This window comes from Rhinolophus sinicus, chromosome 14, assembly GCF_057876585.1.
Source record: "Rhinolophus sinicus isolate RSI-liver-muscle chromosome 14, RSI-T2T, whole genome shotgun sequence".
NCBI classification, from domain to species: domain Eukaryota; kingdom Metazoa; phylum Chordata; class Mammalia; order Chiroptera; family Rhinolophidae; genus Rhinolophus; species Rhinolophus sinicus.
In genome coordinates, this window is record NC_142514.1 from 10,636,196 (window position 1) to 10,663,689 (window position 27,494).

Consider the following 27,494-nt stretch of genomic DNA (forward strand, 5'->3'; position numbering starts at 1 on the left):
TTGTGATGGAATTCAATAAAAGCCAACTAGTGGTTTTATCAGCTATATGATTAACTATTATCTCTCCTTGAAATATTGGTATCAAAGTTCTTTACCTACTTGGAGGAAGAAGGGTTGGTGGAAAAAGAACAACAGGTACATTGGTGTAGCTGCAATCCTGGAGAAAGCTGTTAGATTTAAAATGTACATGAAGTCATCTCCTTTTGAGTAGCTGCCTTGTTAAGTACCTATTACTTTCCAAAAGAAGCAGCATTTGCTCCTTCCTTTAATGCAATTTTGGGGCTGTTTAGCAACATGGAATAAATGTTTAGCAGTACGTGCTTTGGCGATATGTATATACCGGGAGTGCCAAAAAATGTATACACATTTTATCTTAAAATGTGTATACATTTTTTGGCACCCTCTGTATACACGTGTGTGTGTGTACGTGTATATATGTGTGTGTGTGTGTGTGTGTGTGTGTGTGTGTGTGTATACCGTTTATATAATATTTTTATTTTATTTTATTAGTAGTACCGTGTTTCCCCGAAAATAAGACCTAGTCGGACAATCATCTCTAATGTGTCTTTGGAGCAAAAATTAATATAAGATCCGGTATTATATATTATTATGTTATGTTATACTATATTATTATATTATATATATATTACATTACATTAGATCTTCTAGTAAAATAAGATTGGGTCTTATATTAATTTTTGCTCTAAAGGACGTATTAGAGCTGATTATCCAGCTAGGTCTTATTTTCGGAGAAACACGGTATTTTTTTCCATTCCATCAGTGGCAGGCAAACTGCAGAGATCACTTGAGCCCACATTTTTGTAACACATTCCTTTCTAGGCTGTGGTATAGTTTATTATTGGGCAATAAGCTGTATACAACCTTCTGTCTTTTGGGGTCATATTAGCCAGACAAGCCTTTTTTGTTTTAAATATGGAAAATGGAAGTACTTGCTTTCTGATTGCCCTGGTGGGCTTAACATCTTTATGGAGATCTATAAATAGATCAGGTTCCTTTCTGGTTTTCATTTTTTGTCAAGTACAGCATTTCAATAAGGCTTTCTAAAGGTGTAGGTGTTCTCAGCATTAGGGTTCTATGTGGAATAGGCAGTCAGTTTTAGAAACAAGTGCTGAGCTAACCCAAATTTGCTCTGTATTAGGAACCCTGCTTTCATTTAAGATCCTCTGCTGCTCGGGAAATGACAACTAGGTAGTCTTAGCTTTGAGAGCAAATGAGAGCTTGTTGTGTGCTGCCTGGGTAGTCAGTGTGTCTAAATATTGTGGGGAAAGCTTGGAACTGCTTGTTTGTGACTCAAACCAGCCTAATCTGGAATCATCCAGTTTGAGTTGGCTGCTTGCCACCTCCCAGAGGCTTCCTTATTTTGCCAGAGTTTCTGCCCGGCCCTCAGCCCAGGGGGTGGGGCAGGGTGAGGGGACCAGGAAGGCTTGTGCACTGACTGGGCAGGCTGTAGGGAGGAGCAGCTAGAAGTGGCTGCTCGCTAAACGGGGTTTGCTCCCGGGGAGGAGGCAGTGCAGACATAGTAAGGAGGGGAGGACTAGAAGCTGGTGTGAACTCTGCTATTTTCAGTCGTCTTTCTGTTGTTACTCCCTTGCTTTAACTGGAACTTGTCTTCTGCCCTTTAGAACCTAAGGCTTGAAAAACAGCTTCTGCCATTCCACTGCTTGGGTACGTCACAAACATGGTCTGCATTTGGTGATAAAGAATTACCAAATTTTATTTTATTAATTACCAAAGTTCCCCAGGAGCTTTATTAGTTAGTCTGTTTGAAGTGAAGTCCTGTCTCTCCTATACCTTTTTTCATTCTTTCCACTTGGATTGTGCTGGGGTTTATTTTGGTTTGATTGATAGGTGGAAGGAATGAAAATAGACTTAGGGTAAACTTGTGACCTGGTATCTTGTGAGTTTTAATTTAATCTTGATGTAACTTTTTAAAATGTTGCTTTAAAAATTAAAAGGTAATTCAAATTAAAGTCCTAAGTAACAACTTTTAAAATTAAAAATGCTATGCCAAATTGTATTTGACTTGGAAGCAAACTCTTAAAAAAAGGCAATATTATATTTTAATTACAAATTTTTAGTGTCATGGTTACTTTGTGAATAAGAGCTTCTTTCTCAGTTTGCCTCTTTGAGAAATAAGGGAGTTAACTGATTAAACAAGGCCTAATTTCTGATCAGGGAACACCCAGAAGTCACTAAGAAATATTGAAGCCACAAATAAAAGAGTACATTTATTTTTGTCTTTCTGATGCCAGTGTTATATAGAAAATGGAAATTTCCATAGCCTTGCTTGTGTTTTAAACTTTTGGAATGAGTTTGAAACCTCTGTTAGTTATTTTACTTATGGTAAAAGTTTACTCAGCAGTTTTGGTGATCTTGTTCTTCTCTTTTACCCTTTTTGGGTTGTCTTCCTTGGAGGCTTTCTATGGTCATTCTCAGAAGCTGTGGTATAATTTCACTTTGCCCTGAACAAGGAATCATTCATGCACAAGAAACAAAGGATAATGTGGTATTCTCATTTTAAAATAAATTAAACATTAGCATTTTCTAAAGCTCAGAATTAGCCAAAATTTCATCACAGGCACTTTCTCCTTACTTTTTAAAAAAAACACACACTTGTGTCTTAGAGTACAAACCAAGTGATTGCCTTTATCAATAAAGGGGAGTTTTGTGATTGCTTCTCTTGTGAGAAATAGAAAGAGCACCCTCTGGTAATTTATTTACTTAAATTATTAGCCATTCATTAAATTATATGCTATCAGAGTTTAACTGCTGCTAGAAATTGTATAAAGTCACCTCTATAGAGCATCTTTCCAAATTCACTTTGTGTGATAAGTGAACTTCTTTCCAGATAGACAAAATAGTAAGTGAAAACATATTTTAAAATTAACTTTGCAAAATAGAGTTGGTTTCTCCTAAGAATCTCAGAGTCATACTCTAAAAACTTTTCTTGGTGTAGAAGAGATTAGAAACATGTTAAGATGAGGGTAGTAAATTACATTCTTAGAATCAGGTGGGAAAACACTCGTTATAGCTTAATAAAATAGGGCTGGCTTAGAATTTGGCTTAGTTAATATTAGTAACCATTTGAGATTTTCTTAATGCCGTTAAATTAAAAAAAATATTTTTGATGGCTTAGGTGCATTTTATTGGTTTTCTTTCATAAAAATTTTTTTTTTAACTTGTGTGAATTGTGGGTGTAATCCCAAACAAAGGATGGTGGGTTGTTGTTGTTTTTTTGTTTTTTTTTTAAATCTTCAACAAAGATAGTTTTAAAGTTTAAAGTGGTAAGTACCCTGGAACTAAATTCTACTTTTTTTTTTTTTAGTAATTCTGTACTTTTAAAGAGGAAATGTGTGGCTTGTAGGTATCATTTTGCTGACTTGTTGGAACTACCTGTAATTATAATGAGAAATATATGTGACTATCAAGATAACACCCTGATAATAGTTTTTCTTAATGGTTTTTTTTTTAAAGATTTTATTGGGGAAGGGGAACAGGACTTTATTGGGGAACACTGTGTACTTCCAGGCCTTTTTTCCAAGTCAAGTTGTTGTCCTTTCAATCTCAGTTGTGGAGGGTGCCATTCAGCTTCAAGTTGTTGTCATTTCAGTCTTAGTTGTGGAGAGCGCAGCTCAGCTCCAGGTCCTGTTGCCATTTTCTAGTTGCAGGGGGCGGGGCCCACCATCCCTGGCGGGACTCCAGGAATTGAACTGGCAACCTTGTGGTTGAGAGCCCACTGGCCCATGTGGGAATCAAACCAGCAGCCTTTGGAGTTAGGAGCATGGAGCACTAACCGCCTGAGCCACCGGGCTGGCCCATTAATGGTTTTTATATATACTATAATCGTTATTTTTAAATGTAGCAAACCTCTCATAAATGGCATCTCTTTAAGCATTAACATGGTCTCTTATTTAGAGGATGATAATGCTTATTTATTGGGGAGCTTTTTGGTTCTAGAAGTTGGTTGCCCAATACTGAATCCACTAGCCCCATGTGGCTATTGAGCACTTGAAAATTAGCTTGTCTGTGCATTGGTATTGATCCATGCTATAACATGGATGAACCTCAAAAACAAGCTAAGTGAACGTAGCCAGTACGAAAGACCACATATGATATAATTCTATTTATATGAAATGTCCAGAATAGGTAGATTTATACAGACAGAAAGTAGGTTACTGGTGGCCCAGAGGTGGAGGTGGACAGGAATTGGCACAAGTGACTGCTAATAGGTGTGAAGTCTCATCCTAGGGTGATGCAAACTTTTAATTGTACATTTTTAAACGAGTCCGTTTTATGGTGTGAAATTATATCTCAATAAAATTGTTTAGAAAAAATAGACATTGGATTTTGAAGATGTAGCAAAAAAAAAATTTTTATGTTGACTGCATGTTGAAATATTTTGAGTATATTACATTTAATAAAACACTAAAATTCACATGTTTTTACTTTTTATAGTGTGGCTACTTAAAATTTTAAATTACATTTTTGGCTTCTGGTAAATTTCTATTGGACAGCACTGTTCTAGAAGTAAGCTCTATCAAGATACAGTGTCACAAAGTAATTTGTGCATCCGCTTAGTGCTTTCCATTTTATTTAAATAGAATCCATTGTTTTTTTCTTTCTTTTTAATTCTCGAGACCCTTCTGTTCTCTTGGAAATGTTGGATTAATGGAAAAAAGGCTTTTTGGGACGCTTAAGCCTAAAGTGTAGACTGAGCTACTTCCAGATTCCACCTTTAACAAATTTGATATTGGTTAAGCTGAAATGCATGCTGATTTCCAGGGTGGCCAAAGGAATGTCTTAGCTGTTGAAAAACTTTAATCTCTAAATCCCTAAATAAATTAGTTTACTCCCCAAGAAGAAAATTAAATCAACCAGATTAATTTTTATTTTATTAAAAAAAAAACAACCCTTGATCTGAAGGTAATTTTTAAGTGATGGCTAATACTTTTGGTAGAGGTTTATGTGTGTATTCTAATGAGGAACTCCTTTAATGGCTTATGTCAGTATTCTCTTCCAGCTGGTTACTGGAAAAAAAAATGTCTAGTAACATGTAGTGGAATTCTGGTGTTGAAATTAGAGTAAGACACACATTTAATAGACACCTGGCTTCTAGACATGATTTACATAACCAAAACTGGGGACTCTGTGATTCTTTGAATGTTATTTCCAATGGTGGAGGGAGGCACAGACTAGCCTTCCAAATGTGCTCTGTCATCTGGTGGTTGGAGCCATTTGGACTGTAGCTTTGAGTTTGTTTCCACTGTAGCAGAGGAGTTGTATAAGCAGAAGGACTTGGGCTGGAATTTCTTAGTGAGTAATTCCACGTCATTTATAAATAAATAAGTTCACTAAATAGTAGATGGCTTTAGGCTTCCTGGTAGGGAGTTAGGTGCCCTTCTAACCTTGGGTCTGGCACTTCCTTAATAGAGTTCAGAAGTGAGAAATATCAAACTTCTTTTTTATTCTGGATAGGAAGGAGATACAATTAATTATAGCATGAAAGTGAAATTGGAAAAAGGAAAAACCCAAAGTTCAAATTTACTTGTGGGTTTGGTAAAGGCTATAGCAGTTGTATGTAACTATTTGGAATTAAAAACAAAATAAAATAATTTTTCACTTGATCTGTATGCCTTCTTGGTTTACGCCTTTTGAAACATTGTAGTTATTCATACAAGAAATATGTCTGATTTTGCATACTGTGTTCAGTTAAGGCAATGAGAAAATCACACTGTTATAATTGATAGTTTAGATTTCTCTTCCGCTTGTCCCTTGAGTGAGGCATCCCGTAGATGTTCTGAAGGCTGTGCTGCCACACAGAAGGATTTCTTGTTTCTCAGGCAGACATGTTATATCTGCTTATTACTTTCAGGGAGCATGTGTGTTTGGTGCTTTTTGGTTTGAGTTAGTTGAGTAGCAGGTTTTCATTCTTAAGGGATTGCCAAGAATGTAATGACTCTGTGGGCCAAGGTTCTTTGGAATTTAAGCTAAAAGTATTCTGGGCCAAGGTTGTTTTGGACACGGTGAGAATATATAGAAAAGTAATTTTTTCACTTTACCCACAATTTTTCACTTAGCAGAATCTGATCACATATCTACCCCCCAAAATCTGAACATAAAATGGTAAGCAGCACTTTGTGACTAGATCTCTCTGCTAGTCCCATCGTCTTATAATTTTTAAAGTTAAGTAGGGAATTTTAGGGCCATTTAAAGCCTACCAGAAAGAAAATAAGCCTCATGATTCTTAGTAATAGATTAACAAGAGCATAGCCTATTTCCATTTTTTTCTATTAGAACAATATGTTCTGAAACCACCTAATTGTGTTTTTAATGCCAACAAAATTATGGCAAAATATACATAACATAAAAATTACCATTTTAACTATTTTTATGGGTACAATTCAGTGGCATTAAGTACATTTACCTTGTGCAACCATCACTGCCAGCCAGATCCAGAACTTTTTCATCTTCTCAGACTGAAACTCTATATCCATTAAACAATTGCCCATTCTTCTCTCTCCAAGTCCCTGTTAATCGCCCCTTCTGCTTTCTGTCTCTGTGAACTTGACTACTCTAGGTACCTCATAAATGAAATCGTACTGTACTGGTTCTTTTGCGCCTGGCTTATTCACTTAGCATATGTTTTAACAATTCATCCATGTTGTAGCAAATGTCAGAATTACTTTTTTTTTTTTTTTAAGATTTTATTGGGGAAGGGGAACAGGACTTTATTGGGGAACAGTGTGCACTTTCAGGCCCTCTTTCCAAATCAAGTTGTTGTCCTTTCAATCTTAGTTGTGGAGGGTGCGGTTCAGTTTCAAGTTGTTGTCCTTTCAATCTTAGTTGTGGAGGGCGCAGCTCAGCTCCAGGTCCAGTTGCTGTTGCTAGTTGCAGGGGGCACAGCCCACCATCCCCCGCAGGAGTCGAACCGGCAACCTTGTGGTTGAGAGCCCACTGGCCCATGTGGGAATCGAACCGGCGGCCTTCAGAGTTAGGAGCATGGAGCTCTAACCACCTGAGCCACCGGGCCGGCCCCCAGAATTACATTTTTAAGACTGAATAGTATTCCGTCATGTTTTTTTGGGTAAGTTTTAATTACCCAGCAGTCCTATAGATTAACATGTTCCTTTCATTTAACTCCATTCAAAGATAATACGCTTAAAAACATTAACTGCAGTTCTAATTGCATCCCAAAGAGTTACTTGTACTTAATCTTTTCTGAGCAAGCTAACCTCATGTAGTATCTTTAAGCTCAGTTTAGTTATTTTCTGTTAAAATGAGGTACTCTTTAAAAAGTAGTCTTTAATAATTTTGGTTTTTTCTCATTTATGTAAACTATTGGACTTCAGACTAGGAAGAGAAATGGAACCAATTTTCATTATTGTGGTTGAATCGATCACGTTAGTGACTATGAACTCTAAACCTATTTATTCTTAACTTCCTATAAAGTGGAGCCAGTACCTGTCTAAAGTTTAGACATGTTTGATATTTATAAATGCTCATAGGTGAAAGCTTGATGGAAACTAGAACTCAAGAAAAGTTAATTTCTGAGGTCTAGATTTTCTAGTGTACTTAGAAATTCTTAGGAAATAAATTACTGATTTTTAAATATCAGTAATGAAAGCTGATGGCAGCAAGAAGAAAACTTACTGCTGATGGATTGTGGTTCTATTTCTGCCTCTACCTTTGTCTAATAAAAGAAAGCTTTCTTCTTTTGTCAGTTTCACTCTTTTTTTAGTTAACTGAGTTTATCTTTTTTTTTTTTTTTTTTTAAATCAGATCTTTTCCCATCGAAGTCTTTGTAGTTTCTAATGATGGAAGAAATCTGTGGACCAGTACAAAATTGAAGTTAAAATACTGGTTGCATAATCAAAAACACATTCTTACTCTTTAATATATCAATACAGTTTTTCTCAATAAGTGTCCTAAATTTGATAAATTTTGACAACTTTTCATTAACTTTGGCTTTAAAGAACTTAATTTATCACTTATACAGTTGAGAACCAGAGTGCTTTCCCCATTTTGTTGTTGTTGTTTGTTTTTTGTGTTGTTGTTTTTTTTTTTTTTGCAGTAGTTGTAGAATCACCATTTAGAGCTGACTCATTTCTCTGAAATCATTTTTAAGGAACTTCACCTGGATAAACCAGGGCAAGGGGCCCCTTGATTCAGCAGAGGCTTATTGACAGAAAGCAGCAGGTAGCCAGTTACAAACTGGCTAGTTTGGAATCTCTCACCTTTTTCTAAGGAACAAAGAGAAGAACAGCTCACTTTGTATTTACTTCTTAGGTCATCTTTGTGTGTGTGTGTGTGTGTGTGTGTGTGTGTGTGTGTGTGTTAAAATAACACAAAATTTACCATGTTAACCATTTTAAGTATATAGTTCAGTGGCTTTAAGTACATTCACATTATTGTGCAATCATCACCACCGTCCATCTCCAGAACTTTTTTCTCTTTCCAAACTGACACTCCCTCTGTATCTATTCAACAACTCCCCATTCCCCTCCCCCCCAGCCCCTGGCAGCCACCGTTCTACTTTCTGTCTCTGTGATTTGACTACTTTAGTTACCTCATAAATTGAATCATACAGTATTTATCCTTTTGTGACTGGTTTATTTCACTTAGCGTAATGTCCTCAAGATTCATCCCTGGTGTAGCATGTCAGACTTTCGTTCCTTTTGAAGGCTGAATAATATTCCATTGTATGTCAGTTCCCCATTTTGTTTATGCAGTCATCTGTTGGTGAACGCTTAGGTTGCTTCTACCTTTTGGCTATTAAACATGTTATGAATGTGGGTGTACAACTATCTGTTGGAGTCCCTGCTTTCAGTTCTTTTGGTCATATAACCAGAAGTGGAATTGCTGAGTCATATGGTGATTCTCATTTTTTGAGAAACTGCCGTACTGTTGTCCACAGTATTTACACCATTTTACCTTCCCAGCAGCGATGCACAAGGGACCCAGTTTCTTTACAACCTTGCCAACACTTGTTATATTCTGTTTTTTTGATAATAGCCATCCTAATGAGTGTGAAATGGTATCTCATTGTGGTTTTGATTTGAATTTCCCTAAAAATTAGACATGTTGAGCATCTTTTCATGTGCCTTATGGCCATTTGTATATCTTTGAAGAAATGTCTGTTCAAGTTCTCAGGTGCCCATTTTTGCATCTGTTTGGTTGTTTGTTTGTGTTTTGCTGTTGAGTTTGATCATCATTTTTTAAGGCAAATTTTAAATGTCTTAAAGTTATTAAAAAAATAGAAGTTTTACTAGTTTCTTCTGAACATGGTACTTTGGTGGGGAAAAATCTAACTGTAATACTAAACTACCACCTTAAATCCCTGGGTTGAGGGTAAAGAAAGCTATTGAACCAAGAAACCATTTTAATATGAATGGAATAGTTTTCATTGATGTAAATCTTACTAGAGTAGGGGTAGCAACACTGTATATTTCACCTATCATTTGTTTAAAATGTAAAACTTTTGGCTACAAGTACTTTCATCCTGCTATTGACACAGTGAAGCCTGTATCGTATGGTAGAAAGCTATTTGCTGTTTTCCTTTTGGTCATGTTTTCCAAAATCAAGTGACACCAGAATGTTTCAGATCCCAGCTTCTTCTTGAGTAGTCTGATTTCAGAACTTGATCTTTTTTCTTCACTTTTTTTTTTCTGTGAGTTTCAGAATTATCCAAAGATTTTTACGAAGTGATGCATTAGTAATAAGGAAAACAGTCCCTTTTAAGGATCCCATGTTTGATTTGCATCTTAAAATATGTTTTCAAAAGAAGGGAAAGCAGTCAAAGAAATAAATGTGGGCCTTCCCAACTTTGGCACTATTCATATTTGAGGCCAGATAATTCTTTGCTGGTGCCATCCTGTGCACTGTAGGATATTTAGCAGCATCCCTGGTCTCTAGCCACTAGATGGCAGTAAGTCTCACCCCACCCCTCCACAGTTGTGACAACCAAAAATGTGTGTGTTTGGGGGGGGGGGGGGGGGCGCTAATGGTCCCCATTGAAAGCCACCAATGTCTGATATAGGTATTCACAATGATTGGATTTGTGAATGAAATAGAACAGTGAATCCAAAGATACTGGATTTTGTTAGACATTTAACACATTTTCTTTTGTTGTATGTTTTAATTGTGCATTTGCTTTCATCCCAGAAAATGTTTGTTTTTAAAAATAATTTTCACAAAGTTCTAGATGATAGGATCCATGAAGTGTTTTTTTAATAGATATCAGTGATTTTTCAGTCAGGTTATTAATATGTGTCAGGTAAAGTTCTAGAACCTTAGAACAGCCATTATTTTCTTGAATAATTAATAAAACATTAAAGAAGAAATATTTTGCAGTTTGCAACAAAGTAATATTTTATCAGAAATTTTAATTTCACTTTTAGATACTGAGTTTAGTTATTACCTACATTTTACGGAGTGTGGTGTACTTCCCTAGGCATGAATTTTGAGTCACTTGTACAGTTCAAGTCAATAATTGGAGGCACATCCGTTACACAATGGGCACCATATTAGGCTCTACATTTACAAAGATGAATCCAGTGTTTGACTGTCAGGAGGCTGATCAATGAGTAGTTATGATACAGAATGAAGGGATTTGAGATAGACATTGTAGTAAAAGAGACTCAGGAACACATAGCTAGGAAACTAGTGAATACTGTGGGGTGGGGTGGGAGGACAGGAACAGCTGCAGAGCAGGAGGTTAACACTGGAGCTAATTCCTTGAAGGCAGGGCAGGCAAAGAGGGATAGAGAGGTGTCTTCACCAGGAATGGGTAGGGACAAGAGCTCGCTCTCATATGCTTACTGTATGCTGGGTAGAATGCTAAGCACTGGATAATCATTCACTCATTAAATCCTCACCGTAGCCCCTCACAAATGGTAGGTATTATCACTATTTACATGTAAGAAAATTAAGGATTAAAGAGGAATTAATTTAACCAAGGGCTTATAGCTAGTAATTTTTTTTTTAAAGGCACCCATGACTAGGAACTGGTTTAATGATCTTGTGTGGCTAGGTCATTAGTGGGTAGGGTAAGAGGGTCATAACAAGGGAATGAGAAGGAGCAGCTAGTTAGGGCCAAGATTTAAAGGGTCCGCTCTCCCTTAGTGAAGAATGTGGATTTTATCCTGTAGGTATGTATGCGAGAGCTAATCAAAGATGGATGGAAGGTTGGAGGTAGGTGGAGAGTCATAAAACCCTCGAGTTAGCAGGACTGTCCTTTGAAAGAAGGTCATGAGGTCTGGTAACGCACTAGGGAAGTTAAAGTTTAGAGAGGCAAAATGAGGTGCTTTACTAGATCACACAGTGCAGTATTTCCTTCCTCGTTTTCTTACAAAATACAGAGACTTAGTATAGGTTGCCTCAGAAGTGGCAGATTTGAAAATGAGATCATGTCAGACTGTCTACTTGTGTTTGTTTTTTTAACCTTTCTGGGCTCAGGATCCTTTACATTCTTAAATATTTGCGCTTTGGTTTGTTTTAGGTAATATCTGTTGACATTTGCCATATTAGAAATTAAAACTTTGAATTTGAAATTTTTATCTAATTCATCTGACATACTGTTTCTTTCCTTTTTAAATTTTAATAGTTTATTTGAGCAAATATTGTTTTTAATTGGGCATTGCCAAACTGGAAGTGGTTAGGAGCACTCCACTAACAGGAGCGAGTGGAAAGACTTTTATAGAAAAAAAGCAGAAGCAGAGCAAGGAAATTATTTGATCGGTTATAGCGTAAGCCTTTGCCTTATTTGGAAAGGTGTGATTGGCTGTTTGTGATTGGCTGTCCTTAGGTTTGATTTCTTAACCTTGAGACATTTACAGGCTTAGGTTTTGGTTTGCTTACTCAAGCTGCTTAGGTATTAGAATCACCTGTCTAATGGCTTCCTTATTTAATTGATTTAACAACTGCCCCCATTTGTTCATCCTATCGTACATGAGAGATTAACCAAAAATTGTTCAGGTCCATGGAAGAATTGTTTTTGCTGTTCATCTTATCCATTTTGTTTCTTTAAGTGCAGTGAGACTATCTGATGTATTGCTGATGGCTGCAAACATGAATTTAAGACCCTTGAGAGGATATAGTCCACCAGGGATACTATAACAATGATGGTCAGACAATACCAAGAAACGGAAGTCTGCTCGTTAGGGCTCCCAACCAAACCAGTTGGTACCAGAGAAATCAAAGAATGTACCTGAAGTGGCATTAACCTGTTTTGTTTAGCCTGTTTGTTAATTTCTTGTGTTTGCTACAATACCAGAGGTATTGATCCAGGTACAGCAGGAGGTATTGGCCTATGGCACAGACTTACGGCTTGTTCAGCCAATAAGTAATCCAGAGCAATTCTATTATTTAAAACTACCTTAGCAAGAAAGTCTGGGGACTTTTGTTGTGCCTCTATGGCCTTAGCGGTAGACTTAGCAGCAGTTGCCAGAGTTTAGGAGGGAGCATTGTCTTCCTGTGCATGAACAGAGAAAAGGCAAGTAGAGAAAAGGCAAAAGGAATGAATGAAAAAAAGTTTCATGTTGGAGATGAAGCTCTTCATCCATGATCTTGGGAGAACTGTCCACCTTAAGATATTGTCTGCTTCTGAGGAGGAACCTCTAGTCAATTTTAATTTTAGATCTCCAGCTGTTACGACATACTATTTTTTTAAACAAAAAAGAGTGAGATGAGTGGCATGGTTTTATCTTTTTACAAATCTTTTAAATGTCTGATTTAATAAAGTAGTTTGGTTCTCATAACTATTTTTGTATTCAAACTGTGATTATATGTTTTTTGTGTGAAGCATACAAAGAAAATCTGGCCTCACACAGATATGTAATTGAAATAGGAAGGACCTCACAGACCTGCCCCCCGAAAGGACCTCGGGGCCCCCACAGCACCTCAAACCTCATTTAGAGAGCTGCTGCACTAACAAGATATGATGTCTTGAAAATTTGGAGCTGTAAAAAATTTGATGTAGGGAGATTCTTATCTGGTATGGTGATATTTTCCATTTAATAAATTAGATGATTTTTACCCCCTTGTTTGATGGAAGCACCAAGGGCAGTGGGCATATTTTGAATTGCCCAAACCTGATGGAAAATCTGCATTTTGCATCTTTTCCCTCTTGACTCAAGCTTATATATTGATTATGTATAGAGAAAAAAAATTATTAGCTACCTAATGGAAGATGAGAGATTGTTGGAAAATTGTCACTTGAGATTGTATCTGCTTTTAACAAATGGGCCCTCTTAACTATATTAATTGCAAAGTTTTCTAGTTGCTTTAATTGCTCCTTTAAAAAAATCTGTTTATGCCAGATTTTTGTTTCTCAACTTAATTTGGTTAAATACTTTTTAATCTTCGAGCTTTAAAGAACCCAACATAGGTACGTATTTATCATACTCAAATGTTTACAAATAATACAGGGACACAGATATAGAAGTCACTCATTGGATGTTACTATTGTATGTGAACAAACTTAGTCCTGAGTCATCTTATAAATAGTATATCCAATGCCTTGACATTTTCAATGTTTAGAGTCAAAAGCTCACTGTAGTTCTGTGTATAAAATGGCTGTAGGGATAGTTGATTATTTGATGCCACAATTTGGTTTAAGAGAATCCTGGCATCCCATATTCTGTTTGCTTATCAAGAATTGTTATGTAATCAGTTTACTGTATTTCGTCATTATGGAAATTTTATTCAATCAGATCTGTTTCTTAGTTTTCTTAGTAATCCTGATTTAAATTTATAAGCATATAACAAATCATTCAGCCTTTATTTTTATTGTCTTATGTGCTTTGGGGGAAAGTGTAGCTAGATTTCTTTTAAATTGTATTTCTTTCAAGTTCTTTATGATTTAGAACTTTTAATTGATGTTGAAAATGTAATATTGATGTGGCCAAGTAAATTTAAAGTCCACTTTCTTAAAACTATTAGTTGATGCACCATCATCGGTACTTTTAAGACAATTTAGATAGGAATGGCTTCTGCTTAACTACTTTTTGGCTTTTAAGAAACAACTAAGTACTATAGATCTTATGTTTTGGTGAACTTTTGTGATTCTTCAGTGAATATGAAAATAAGAATTTTTAAAAATTAAAATTGACACATATTCTGGATATTTGGGCTTTCTGTCAGGTTAGTAAGATTGAAAAGTATTTAGGGGTCTAAATTTGTGCCCCCATATTGATTCAGGATCTTAAAATCCACAATACATTTAATAGACTATATTGCAAATGTACATTGCAGTTTAGGTTAGCATATCAAAATGTGAACTCAAAAGTTCTATCATTTTATCATTTGATAGTTCATTTTGAAACCTTTCCCCCTTTCTAGTTATCACTTCAAATTGGTCAGCAGATAATTCTGCAAGTTGAATTCTGCATCTTGTTTCAAATTTGGTGTGGTAGCGGGAAATTCACCAAGAGTGTGATGACATTTATAACAAATCTAATTTCTATCACTGTTTTGTACTTTAAAATCATTTTACCATTGATTGATCATCTTCCCCTCCATTTTTATAATACAGACATATAGAGCTTGTTTTTGCTGCCTTATTAATTATTACAATAGCCGGAAATTCTGCTCTTGCCCATGTTTGTTTATTTATTTACCGACTATTGCTAAGGAATTTTGATGTATATAATTTTAATAGTATTAGACTTAATGTATTTTCCTTAATGGTGATTTTACAATTCATTGGAATTAAGTTGCTAAGTCACACAACATATTCTATACTGTCGGCATCTGGTGGCCCTTTGAATAATCTTGTATTACTTGGAGTGCTTAATACATATAACAAGTGTTTTTCTCCTTTTCCGCTAAAACATTAATTTTGTTAATCCTTAATTTGAATGAAAATATAGTATCCTATTATTCACTTAGTACTGGTAACACTACTTTTGCTGTATGGTCTAGAAAAGAAAATTATTTTTACGGTTGGGAAAACTGAAGCCCAGTGATTTATAGGTGGCCTGACAAGGATGACTTGTGGTTCTATCAGGAGGCTTTTATCCCTAGTAGTTTGTATTTTGTAACTCATGTATCTCTGTTTGGCTCTTACTGGCATAGGTTATTTCCTTATGTTTCATACTGCAGAAAGCTCCGATAAGCTCATGAAGTTTTCTTTTTTTTTTGTCTTAGCATGTGAAAGAAAGACAAAAGTGCTGTGTAAATTCTTAGTTATAGCTCCGTTTTCTTATAGTATTTATTTGTTTACTTAAAAAAAGAAAGCAATAGCAAATTTCTCTCAGATCCTAAGGTTGGATTTATTAATCGGGCTGACTTACAGATCGTCTTGGATACAAGAGCTGTAATCTTAGCACAAATGACAAAAACCATCCATCTGGTTTTTCCTCTAGTGAGTGTGCTTAAAGTGGATTAACCCCCAGCATTATATGAGATAAGGCTTCCACAACAGGGAGGGGTGAGTATGAAGCAAAATTTCAGAAACCTGTAAATAGCAGAACCTGTAAATAGCTTTTTATCAATCTATTTGAGAAGGCTATAAAAGAACTGAATGGCAATTAAATATTGAAAACGGCAACTGGACTTGGAACTGAGCTGCACCCTCCACAACTAGATTGAAGGATAATGACTTGGAGCTGATGGGCCCTGGAGAAACACACTGTTCCCCAATATTCCCCAATAAAATTAAAAAAAAAAAAAAAAAAGGACTGAAAACCATAGTAGTATTGCACCTCGAGTACTGAAGAAAATTTTATATTTTCTCATAGTTCTTAAGCATAAATTGTTTAAAATCTCTCTCTCTTAGTCTGACCATGTTGGTAATATTTTCTCTTTGTCTTTCAATTGACTGTCTCCCTATTTGAGGATTGTATTAAACTGAAGAGTAATCAATTCAATTTCACTGACTTCCATTTCCCACACTATTCAGAGAGAAAGCCTAAACAAACAAGACTCAAGTAACTTACATAATACTTATTCATTAGACCTTTAACATTTTTAAATTAAAGTTACCTGGGAAATTACTTTGGATATTTATATTTCCCTAAAACTTAGTTTACCCATGAGGTAAAGTAGTAGTAATAATAACAGAGCAGTGCTGCTTCCTTTATTGAATGTCGTCATATTCCAAACTCTGTAAACCTGTGGATTACTTTACTTAATTCTTAACACTATGAGATGGGTCCTATTATTTTCATTTTACAGATGTGGAAACTGAGGCTTAGCAAGAGGTTAACTTGTCCAAGAATGCAAGCTGTATGTGAGAGCCAAGATTTGAATTGAGATCTCTAATCCAAAATCCATATATCCACTGTTCTATCATTATTACCCTTAAGTGAATTGTGTTTATTATTTTAATTTGGAAAAAATTATTCAAAGTTTGCACAGAATGAAATATTTGTCTTTAGGTGGCATGTGGTGGTTCCACATTCTTAGGCCAGTGTTTGCTGTCTTCTGCTATCTTTGAAGGTAGAATATGAAAAAAATGCAGAAAGTGAAAGGTCTCTTGAAATCTCAGACCTAAGATTTAGACCTTTTAATTATTGCTACTTGTTGATTTTAATAAGTCTTGTATACTGCTCATTTTCTGTTTGTCTTTTCACTGAAGTTTTTCTGCCCTTCTGCAGCACTGATTCCAGCAGTACTTCAAGTGATGACTCTCCAGCCCGATCAGTTCAATCTGCAGCAGTCCCCGCACCCACTTCCCAGTTGCTTTCATCCCTGGAAAAAGATGAGCCCCGTAAAAGTTTTGGGATCAAGGTTCAGAATCTTCCAGTACGCTCTACAGGTGAAAACTGCACCTTCCATCTTTGCTACTGTTGGGGAATGAGAGACTGAGCAACTTGAATTCTGTACTTTTTAGTGACACTAATATTTCGTGGTTCATTAATATTTAATGCCATGTATAAAAAAGCAAGTGATTATTATAACTTTATATGGTTTCTAGGTTATATATACAAAGATTACATGTTATTTTATTCGTACTTATTATATACACATACACATACATTATACATGTTCTGTGCATATACATAAACATAAAGATTGTATGGTGCATGTTATAAAAGAAAGCATGGTTTATTTTTTAATAAATATGCTTTCTGGATTAAATATTTGGTATTAGGGGAAATTTGGTATGATGAAATTGTAGAAATACTCTTTTCAGTTAGACTTATTATACTGGTCTGGAGTCCTGTGTTACATGAAATAACTTCAGACATAAAATTATGATAGGAAACCCATTTCAAAATACTAACAGTTTAAATGAGGAAAGTCATTAATAAAGCTATACTCTTTCTTTTATTCCTGATGTTTTTAATTGAGAATTAACCATAATATACTGCTATTCCTACAATAGGCATATTGAGTATATAAACAATGTTTAGTAGATGATCAAACCAACAGAGACCAAACTAAGTATTTCTTAGCTAAGTGCATTTCAGTGATTACTTAAATTATTTATGAAACGGTCTATAAAACCTACATACCAGGTTTGTGACTAGAGATATTGAAACACAAATGCCGATGAGCTTTTGATTTAGACTACTTGGTAATTTAGGAATGGATAAGAGGTAAAATTGGCTTGTCTTTCTATACAATTTTAATTTTTATAATGAAGCAAATTAATACAAGATGGTATGATTCATCTGTAAAAGGTCTCGAAGTTTAGCATGTTGCCTGCCATTTCCCACACATTTTTATCATTGACATGATGCTTAGAAAGCCATGCAAAGTCTTTAAAAGTCTTATATATAAAGTTTTTGTTATGAGGTTTAAACATAACCAGAAGTAGGAGCAGCAAAATGAACTCCCCCTACACTATACTCCAGATTTAAAAAATCATCAATAAATCTCCTAACACCCAATTTATTTTCAGAATTGTACAGTAGTTTCCAAAGTGTCTTTTTAGAGTTACTTTATTTGTAAAGTAATGTTTTGATGTTAACAAAACTGAGGTCAAAAATTGGGCTAATGATTTAGTAGCTTATTTATTTACTTGTAACTAAATTAGAAAAATAAGTAACTTGTTTTTGTTTGGGTATTTAGATACAAGCCTTAAAGATGGCCTTTTCCACGAATTTAAGAAATTTGGAAAGGTGACTTCAGTGCAGATACATGGAGCTTCAGAAGAGAGGTACGGCCTGGTATTCTTTCGGCAGCAAGAGGACCAAGAAAAAGCATTGACTGCATCAAAAGGAAAACTTTTCTTTGGCATGCAGATTGAAGTAACAGCATGGATAGGGCCAGGTAAGAGACAAGGAAGCTGAATTTTAGTATAATTTGTATTCCAGCCTATGAAAGGGCAACATATTCTCCTGAATGTGGACACTATTACAGATTTATTTATTGACATATTACTAGTGCCTTCTATTTATTTATTTATTTATTCATTCATTCATTCATTCATTCCCGCCCGCACCCCTCTAGTACCTTCTATTTTAAAGAGTGGTTACATTTATTATTCAACTTAATAAAATACGTTGTTTTGGTTAGAGAGGGTAAAAATTGTTTTGTTTCTGTAAGGGAGAAATGCTGACTTTTAAAGTGAGTATGAAAGGCAGAGTTTAGCCCCTTGTTGAGTCCTGTCTTCGCAAAAGGATTAAATTGATCGAGGTAAGGAGATAGTTCCTAGGAGAATTACAACAGAATTATCCTGAATTAGAAGACAAACTACTTGTTGTATCAGTTCGAGGGACTAGTTAGACCAGTTTTATTTCTATTATGCCCAGCACAAATTGGATCTGTTATTCTAGCTTCTATGACCTTGAAAGGTAGTGACAAAAAAGCAGGACTAAGTCTTATGAGTACGACCCATTGAGAATTTCAAGGGGACATTTAATTAGCTTGAACCAACCTGTAAAAGCTATTGTAAGGCAGGAAGTCTTCTCAGGGATGGCTTGGGTCTGTTTCTCCTGTTCAGAATCACCTGCAGTGTTTGTTTAAAATGTAGACTCTGACCTTAACCCAGTTCACTGGTTCAGAACTCGCATACTCAAGTTTGGGACCCCCTAATTTAAGGCAGCTTGTGAGTTAACTTTCTAGAGGAATGAATAGAAACGTTAGAATTATGTAGTCACATTACATACTAAGACAATTGAACTATGAGACAGACTTTGAGTGGAATTTATATGGTAAACATAACTCATTTTCTTGGAATATTCATTTTATTTGATAATTTAGAAGGAAAAAGTAGAATTTCCCTGGTAAGAATGTGAAAATGTTATTTGTATCTTAAAATAGGCATAGACGTGTTCGACTGAATACTGCAAAATATGCATGATTTTGTGATAAAACAGGAATTCAAAGGAATATTATCTTTTCAAAGGAATTATATAATAGGTTATGCCTTCATGTCCTGCCTTTCTGCCATGTTTGAGATGTACTGTCATCAGTTCTACGGGGCTAAGAGCAACTGAGGAATTCTTATTTATTACATTTGGAATAGGTCAGAACTGATTTGAGGAATAATATTTAGAATGTCATATAATCTATATAGGTTTTTAGAGCCATCTAATTCAGGGTCATTATCAAGTGGTGGGGCTAGCTTGAGATTTTTGCTGTAAAAAGCATTTTACCTAATTATTTAATACCCAGATGTAATTGGATTTTAACCACCTACCAGTGAGGATTTTGAGAAGTTAGGTTGATTCAAGCATAGGAAAGCTGAAGGTACTTTTTCCACATGGGACAACATGAAACGATGTTCGAACAAGCAATTGAGTATGGAGATTTGGTTGGAATTGTGCTTTTGGATGTTGTAAGTCATACATGTTTTGTATTGAAATGTATGGAGCTGGTTGCTTCCTTAGGTCAAGGACCTCTTGGAATTAAAGAGATCCAAATCCAAGAAACCCAGCTTTGCAGATAGACCCCTGGTGGCTTCTAAAGAAGACTGTGCTTTCTTACTCCTAGGCACAGTATTACAATCCCCTAAACATGAAATTGCAGGATAAAAGAGTTTTTTCAGTGAAATGTGGGTGTTAACTCTTAAAATCGTCATGAAGACTAAATAGATTACATGTGGAAATACACTGTTTTCCTTTGCTAAACTGAATTTCAGATTTTGAAATTTTTACTGAGACTTTTGGTGGAAATGAAGCTGTTACAGATTTTAATGGTTGCAAATCATGCTTTATCCTTCTGATTCTGCCTTTTGGAATACAACCCTCAAAATGTGTCTGAATGATTTTTTTCTTTTCTTTTTAGTTTTTCTCCCCTTTAAAATGAAATATTCCTAAATATGTGCCCTCTATTAGTTAGTTTCAAGAAGACCTAGTTGATCTTGAAATGAGATCTACCCCTGTGAGATAATAATGAAAACATAAGAGGCAGGTATATATGCTTTGGGCAGTGTCTGGGTCCTCCCTCTCTGTGAAAGTCCATATTCTTTGATGACACTGGTAAGATTAAGCTGAGCTACCATTAGAGCTATGAGACTGGAATAAGGAGTGAGAGGTATTCTGGCTGAGTTCACTCAATAGCTCAACAAGTTGAGCCTTTTTTATACCAGTGTTGGCGTTGACGTCAATGGCTGGCACTGAACACTTTGTTTCAGTCAAGTTGATTAAATATTAATTTTTGGATGGCTTTGTTTTTCTTAAACAAAGAGAGAGAACATATAGGCTGCCTTATAATTATCAACAAAACATTGAATGTCCCTGCCCTCGACCAAGTTAATAAATGGAGCTTCAGAGAAAGCCTGTCATTGACTTAGACATTAACCCAGGGCTTTTGATCATAAGAAATGTAAACCTTAAGAGTCATTTAGTTGCTTTCTGCTTGTTATTGAGGTCCATGTGACACCAAAAGAAGATCTTTCATAAGTTGCTTCAATCAGTTTTCATACAATTACTATTGTTATATCTAAAAATTGCTGCAGTTACACAGTTGGGTTATGTTAATTAGTAGGAGAAATATAAAATGTAAATATTTTATAAAATGTTTAAAATAAATTAACCAAGTAATGAAGCTGGACTATTTTCATCTGAGTTTTATGTGTATTTTAGATTGTGGTTTTATACTCCAGTTTAAGAGCCAGCTACATAATTTTGGAACATAAGATTAAGCTAAAATAATTATATTAGTTGGGGTTTAAAATCTATTTCTGTGTTGGTGATTATTTTTAAAACAAGTCAACTTAGCAGATTGAAATTAAGTCTACTTTTCTATTTTAAAGATCAAACAAAGTGTTACTTCCCCCAGCTTTGGGGGCAAGTTTCTTTAGCCTTTGTATTCCTCTTTTGCTTTGGATTTAACAAGAGGCAGATATTTCTGAGGAGTGTTTCAGATTGTATGAGTACTCAAGCCCAATATTTCAGAGATTTAGTTTCTTAAATGTAGGTTTTTCCCATAACATATAAATACACATTAAAACACCCTCTTCTCTTTTTACTCTGCCCCCATCCCATGTACAGAAACAGAAAGTGAAAATGAATTTCGCCCTTTGGATGAAAGGATAGATGAATTTCACCCTAAAGCAACAAGAACCCTCTTTATTGGTAACCTTGAAAAAACCACTACTTATCACGATCTTCGCAACATCTTCCAGCGCTTTGGGGAAATTGTGGTATGTTGGTTTTTCCAATAAAAACAGTTTTAGATCTTTGTCATCAAACGTAAAGCATAGTACAGATTATATTTACAAAGATATTTGGATGGTATGACGAGTATTCTTCTCATTTATCCTATGTGTTTTTAACTCCTGTTAAAAGATGATCTAGCAAGACCCACGGGGGACTATTTTTGTGTGTACGTAAAAGTGTATGTTTGTCTTTATTTTGTTCACATATATATTTTCCTTTCCATTTTTCCTTTTCCATTGGATGCTGTTTTAATGCCATCTCCAGGCCTGTGGGTTGAAAGGAAAATCTGGAAGAGAAAACGTGTTTGTAAGAAAGAAGCAACAGAGTGGTGTATGGTTATTGTGTTTGTAAGAAAGAAGCAACAGAGTGGTGTATGGTTATTGTGTTACCACGGTGCTCATCAGAAGTGCCGTGGGCATCACTAGAGCCCGGGACGTCACACTGGAAGCTCAGTTCTATTTGGAAATTTTAATCAGAATCTCTTTTGATATTATGCAAGCCATTGTTAGATTCAGAAATAGAAGGATTTTTCTGTTTCCTAAGACTCAAAACTTGAATTAATTTATAGAGAAAATAGTTTGTACCCTTGGGATATACTATTTTGTTTAGTGTTTGAAAAAATAGGGAAATTATTTGTCTTTTCAAGACTTTCTCTATTTTAATAACAGTGAAGACATTGCTCTAGTATATTTGTACTTTGAAGAGTAAAAAAAATAGTTTTGGGTAAGAACAGCCATTGTTAATCTTTCAAGTGTGTGTGTGTATTTGTCTATCCATCTATTTTACTTACACACTAATCTCTAAGCAAAAGAACCTTATTTTTTTAAATGATGTAATCTAGTCTTCTGACTAAAATATTATTTGTGCTGGAGGCTGATCTTACCTCATCTTATCGAGACTGTGGGCAAGAGATAGAAGTAGTTGGTAGAAAGTAAAGAAAAAACAGAAGCTATTTAGAGAAACATACCAGCAAAACATTCATCTTCCTTTCTCTTTCAGTTATTTTGATTTTTTAACGTTCTTTTGTTGTGCGTGTAGTATATACTTTTAATTCCAGCGCTACTGCCTACCTAGATGAGTGACTTGCTAAAATGGAGTAATTATTGTGTTTTAAGACCTGTGCTTCTCAATAAGGTGGACACATTAGTATTCTGTTTGAAAACCATAATCTCATCATGTTTGCTATTGCTCTTGAGTGCCACTATTTTAATGAAACACCAACTTTGGGGAAATGGTCTGCTACTTACTGATAACAGATTATGTGATTGTCAGAAAGAACCTATTTAGTGAGTCTACCCACCAGTGTTCTTTGGAGACTATTTCTCTTCAATAGAGTTATCCTGGGTTATTACATTCTACATAATGGTAAAAATCAAATTGAGTGTTTACTGTTACTTAGAACAATTTTGAGTATAAATTATTGCTTTTTAAAAGGACCCATCAAACAGCTCTTTAAATGTATTACTCATTTTGTTCTTTCAGATTTTGACTTTTGGCTTGTGACTCGTAGGAGGCCTAGATAATCATAATAATTACTCTGTGATATCTGGCCCAGGTCATTATTGTTTAAGTACAAGTTTTGCCATACAAGTGTCTGGTTTCTCTGGACCATTTTCAGTGTAAGCCAGGTTTTTTCACCACCTCTAACTAGGCAGGACCAGAGTGTCAGGTGTGACTACAGGTTTCGAGCATGCCAAAGGGATGGGGGGTGTTTCTTTAATGCGTTTTCACAAAGTGGTTTTATTTATATATCCATTCAGTCTGGATATGAGAGATTGCTGTATTCATCAATCTCCAGGCTTGGTTCAGTGACATATACTGACACAATGAGCCTTCTAAATTAGGGTAGAATATTTTAAATCACTTTTTGAAAAACTTGATTTCTTTATAATTCTTACTCTTTTCAGATATTGTGTGGTTTGTTTTTTTGTTTGTTTGTTTTTTAAGAAGGGCACAGCGCACAATGGCCCAGGCAGGGATCGAACCCTGGCCACCTTGGTGTTACTAGCACCACGCTCTAACCAACTGGGCTAATTGGCCACCCCCAGTTATTGTATTTTTAATGGCCTACCCCAAGTAAGGAATTTAGATGCTGCAGAAGGGAATTATTTTTTAGGTGTTTGTTGTTGTTTTTTGTGTTTTTTTTTAAGATTTTACTGGGGGAAGGGAACAGGACTTTAGTGGGGAACAGTGTGTACTTCCGGGACTTTTCCAAGTCAAGTTGTTGTCCTTTCAGTCTTAGTTGTGGAGGGCGTAGCTCAGCTCCAGGTCTAGTTGCCATTATTAGTTGCGGGGGACGCAGCCCACCATCCCTTGCGGGAGTGGAGGAGTTGAACCGGCAACCTTGTGGTTGAGAGGACGCGCTCCAACCAGCTGAGCCATCTGGCCACCTGGGAGCTCAACGGTAGCTCGTTGTCTTCAATCTAGTTGCGGAGGGCGCAGCTCGCTGGCCCATGTGGGAATCGAACCAGCAGCCCCGTTGCCCAGAGCTCGCGCTCTAACCAACTGAGCCACCGTCTGCCCTATTTTTTAGGTTTTCATTAAATAGGCTGCCTTTATTATCATAAATTTCTCTTAAGACAGGTGTTATGGATTTTAAATTTTGAATTTTGAGTTGCAGTGCAGTTGCTCTTCAGCAAAAGGCTTCACGTGGAAAGGATTTCAGGGTTTGTGTCTACAAATGCTGTGTTGTATAGTTTTTAGACTAATTTAGTTTCATTAAGATGTAGTTTTAATAAGAAAATGATTTTTGAGAAATACGTGCCTCAGATGGACTTGGTTTATTCTGATTTATCTTCTTGTGGGCATAGCACTAAGTGGTATCCATTGGCCTTTTCAGGATATTGATATTAAGAAAGTAAATGGAGTTCCTCAGTATGCATTCTTGCAATACTCTGATATTGCCAGTGTTTGTAAGGCTATTAAGAAGATGGATGGGGAATACCTTGGAAACAATCGCCTCAAGGTAAAGGAATTTGCATAAGTTATTGTACTGTTATGATTTTTAGGATTTGGAATATTTTTGTGCATTTGTGTGATTATTTAAAATTGCAGTAGTGCAGTTAGATAACCATAAAAGTAGTACACTTCTCTGCATCCTCATTCTGGTATATATAATCTGAATTAAGACTTACTTACCCAGGCAGGATTACTTCTTTGTTAATTTTTGTTTGATTTTAACCAAATGGTTCCCACTTGAGATGTTGGTTTGATAAGATTCCTAGAGAAGACAGGTTTTCTCAGAATTCTGTAGTTGAATAATTGGTGACTTTACTAACAAAAATTTTACCTTTTATATTCAGCTGGGTTTTGGAAAGAGCATGCCTACAAACTGCGTGTGGTTAGACGGGCTTTCTTCAAATGTGTCGGATCAATATTTAACACGACATTTCTGCCGATACGGGCCTGTGGTAAAGGTAGGTGGGCGGTTTGGGTGTGTAGTGTAAAGCTACTTCTGACTCCCTTTTCTTGGTATTCTGTCCTTTCAGTCCCATTTCTAGTGCCAACCTTTTCTTTAATAACTCATATATGAAAATTATCCTTTTTAAAATTGGCCTAGAAGGGCATTTGTATCTCATGTTTTAGCTTATGATATGAATATTTTGAAAAACTATTTTGAACCAGCCAAGATGATTAATTTTGAAACTAATCTGCATAATACTGTTAAATAGAATGTTTCTTAGGGATTTTTATAGTTTTATTTCACATTAAAATTAGACAATCTAATTATGTAATTGTTCACGTTCACAATAATACGTAATTAGACTTGATTTTTTTTTTAAATGATGATGACTTTAAAGAGACTTTTCACACAACAGAATATTCGTCTAATCAATGTTTATGTAACCCACCCACAAACAACGGGAAAAGGGTCTCTGGACCCTGTTTCATTGTGTGAAGGTAAAGCTTTTAAATCCTTGAAAGCAAATTTCCACTGTAGTAGGCATGTTGCATAATTTTGACACTTCTTTAAATGTAGCTTTTGTTGTTTGAAGAAACACACATCTTAAAGATGGCTATTGTAAATACAAATGCATCAGCTTTAAGACAGTAGTGCTACTTATGACCAAAATTCCCTGAAATTTTTTGTTTATTCAGTACTCTTTACATTTTTTTCCTCTCTGCCAAGGGTATTGATTTATTTGAGCCAAAACTAAAAGAATACTTATTTAAATATAGCAGGTCCCTGAATAACTGGCATTTTGTTCAGCATTATTTCATTATAATGTTGATGAAATGCCACAGGGACTTAACTCTTGTTTATATCAATTAGACTGTGGTAAAATTGGTTTGATTATACATCATTTTGCTTCAAGTCACAGAACCTATTGATGACGTTAAGTGAGGATTTACTGTATGGTACAGTAGTACCCAGTCAACCTGAAAAACGAAGTAAAATACAGAAAAATAAAATAAAGACATAATATACCTCAAGCCACAGTATCCACCATTTTAAACCTTAGGTCCCTACACATTTTACTGTGTTTTCACCACAACATGCATCATCAGGAAAAGCCTGAAATTTTTGTCTGGAATATAATGTATATATTTTTTCTTAGCAGTATCCTTGTGACTTAGGATTTTCTGGGGACTGACGCTAAGTCTAGTGAATGAGGCTCTTATTAGTTTTTTGTGTTGTTTTCTTATAGGTGGTGTTTGACCGCTTAAAAGGCATGGCCCTGGTTCTCTACAATGAAATTGAATATGCACAAGCAGCTGTAAAAGAGACCAAGGGGAGGAAAATTGGTGGAAATAAAATTAAGGTGTGCAGAATGACTTTTAAACAGAACCGAAACAAAACCATATTCAGATCTCGCCCTCTTAATTACTAGCATTTTGTAGGCAGCGAGCAAGGGGAGTGGTTTATAACATAGGCATTGTATGGCCTCAGTTTTTAAGGGAGATATTACAATTTTTATGCTTGGCTTTTTTAAACTGAGAGCGCGGGGTTTTTTAAACTATTAGGCACAGAACATTCCCTAAAAATCCTCTCATTCAAGGAATTGTGCTTCTCTACACCCTGGGTACCTGATGCTCACGTGTATACTCTTGGTGCAGGCTGGCCCGTAGTCACCTGTTGGGTATCTGCACACCAGAAGCTCAAACTCTCAGTCAGTCCAGCTTCCTGAATGATCCTCTCTTCCTCTTCTTTCCTCCTCTCCTAAAGAGTGGATAACCATTGAAAACATGGCATTGTGTCTAGTATTTTTGTTTAAAAACTTGTTCATGACAGCTTGAAGGAATTTATAAATTTAATAACTACGATGGTTACATTGAAAAGTCTTTTCAAAATAAGATACTGATAGATGATGGGTATCATACTCTTATCATAGGCTTTAGTGAGTCTGAGGCCCAGCTGTGAGTAAAGTGTAAATGTTCTTCCATATTTTATTTTATGTTCTAACTGTGGTTCCAGCAACTTTATGCACAGCAGAGATTGCTGGATTTAGTTGATCTGATTTATTTAATTGGCAACCTAGAAGCCTGCCAGGTATTGTTTTAATTTTCCATTTTGCTTTTTTCGCTCCTTCAGGATTGGGTTCTGGAACTTTAAATTATAATTTTTTATTAAGATATGTGTAGAAATTGAGGGAGATTTCAGGTTAACAAAATATAGTTTCAGTTATGAGGACTTTCACTTAATTGAAATCAGTTTTGCTTTCTTGAAATTTATCCAGAGGGCTATTTTGGGAAGAATTTTTAAATTTGGTAACACTTCCCATTATCGAAATCTGAAATTTGCATCAAACACCTGCTGTTCTTTTTTTTTTTAAGGTGGATTTTGCAAATCGGGAAAGTCAGCTTGCATTTTATCACTGCATGGAAAAATCTGGTCAAGATATCAGAGACTTTTATGAAATGTTAATAGAAAGAAGGTATGTATTTTAAAGCTATCAGCATAACTTGAATTTTTAAATTTCT

General features: G+C 35.5%; 1 protein-coding gene across 3 annotated transcripts in view; it reads left to right on the forward strand.

Annotated features, from left to right (window-relative positions):
* The window catches only part of SPEN (spen family transcriptional repressor), a 76,364-nt gene that overhangs the window by 34,787 nt on the left and 14,083 nt on the right, over positions 1-27,494 (forward strand). For all 3 annotated transcript variants that reach the window (XM_088790180.1, XM_088790181.1, XM_088790182.1), the window contains 7 exons: positions 16,617-16,777; positions 18,037-18,237; positions 21,405-21,556; positions 24,412-24,537; positions 24,875-24,988; positions 26,222-26,335; positions 27,348-27,448. In XM_088790180.1, the coding sequence (XP_088646306.1) occupies positions 16,617-16,777; positions 18,037-18,237; positions 21,405-21,556; positions 24,412-24,537; positions 24,875-24,988; positions 26,222-26,335; positions 27,348-27,448 (969 nt within the window). The remainder of the gene's footprint in view (positions 1-16,616; positions 16,778-18,036; positions 18,238-21,404; positions 21,557-24,411; positions 24,538-24,874; positions 24,989-26,221; positions 26,336-27,347; positions 27,449-27,494) is intronic.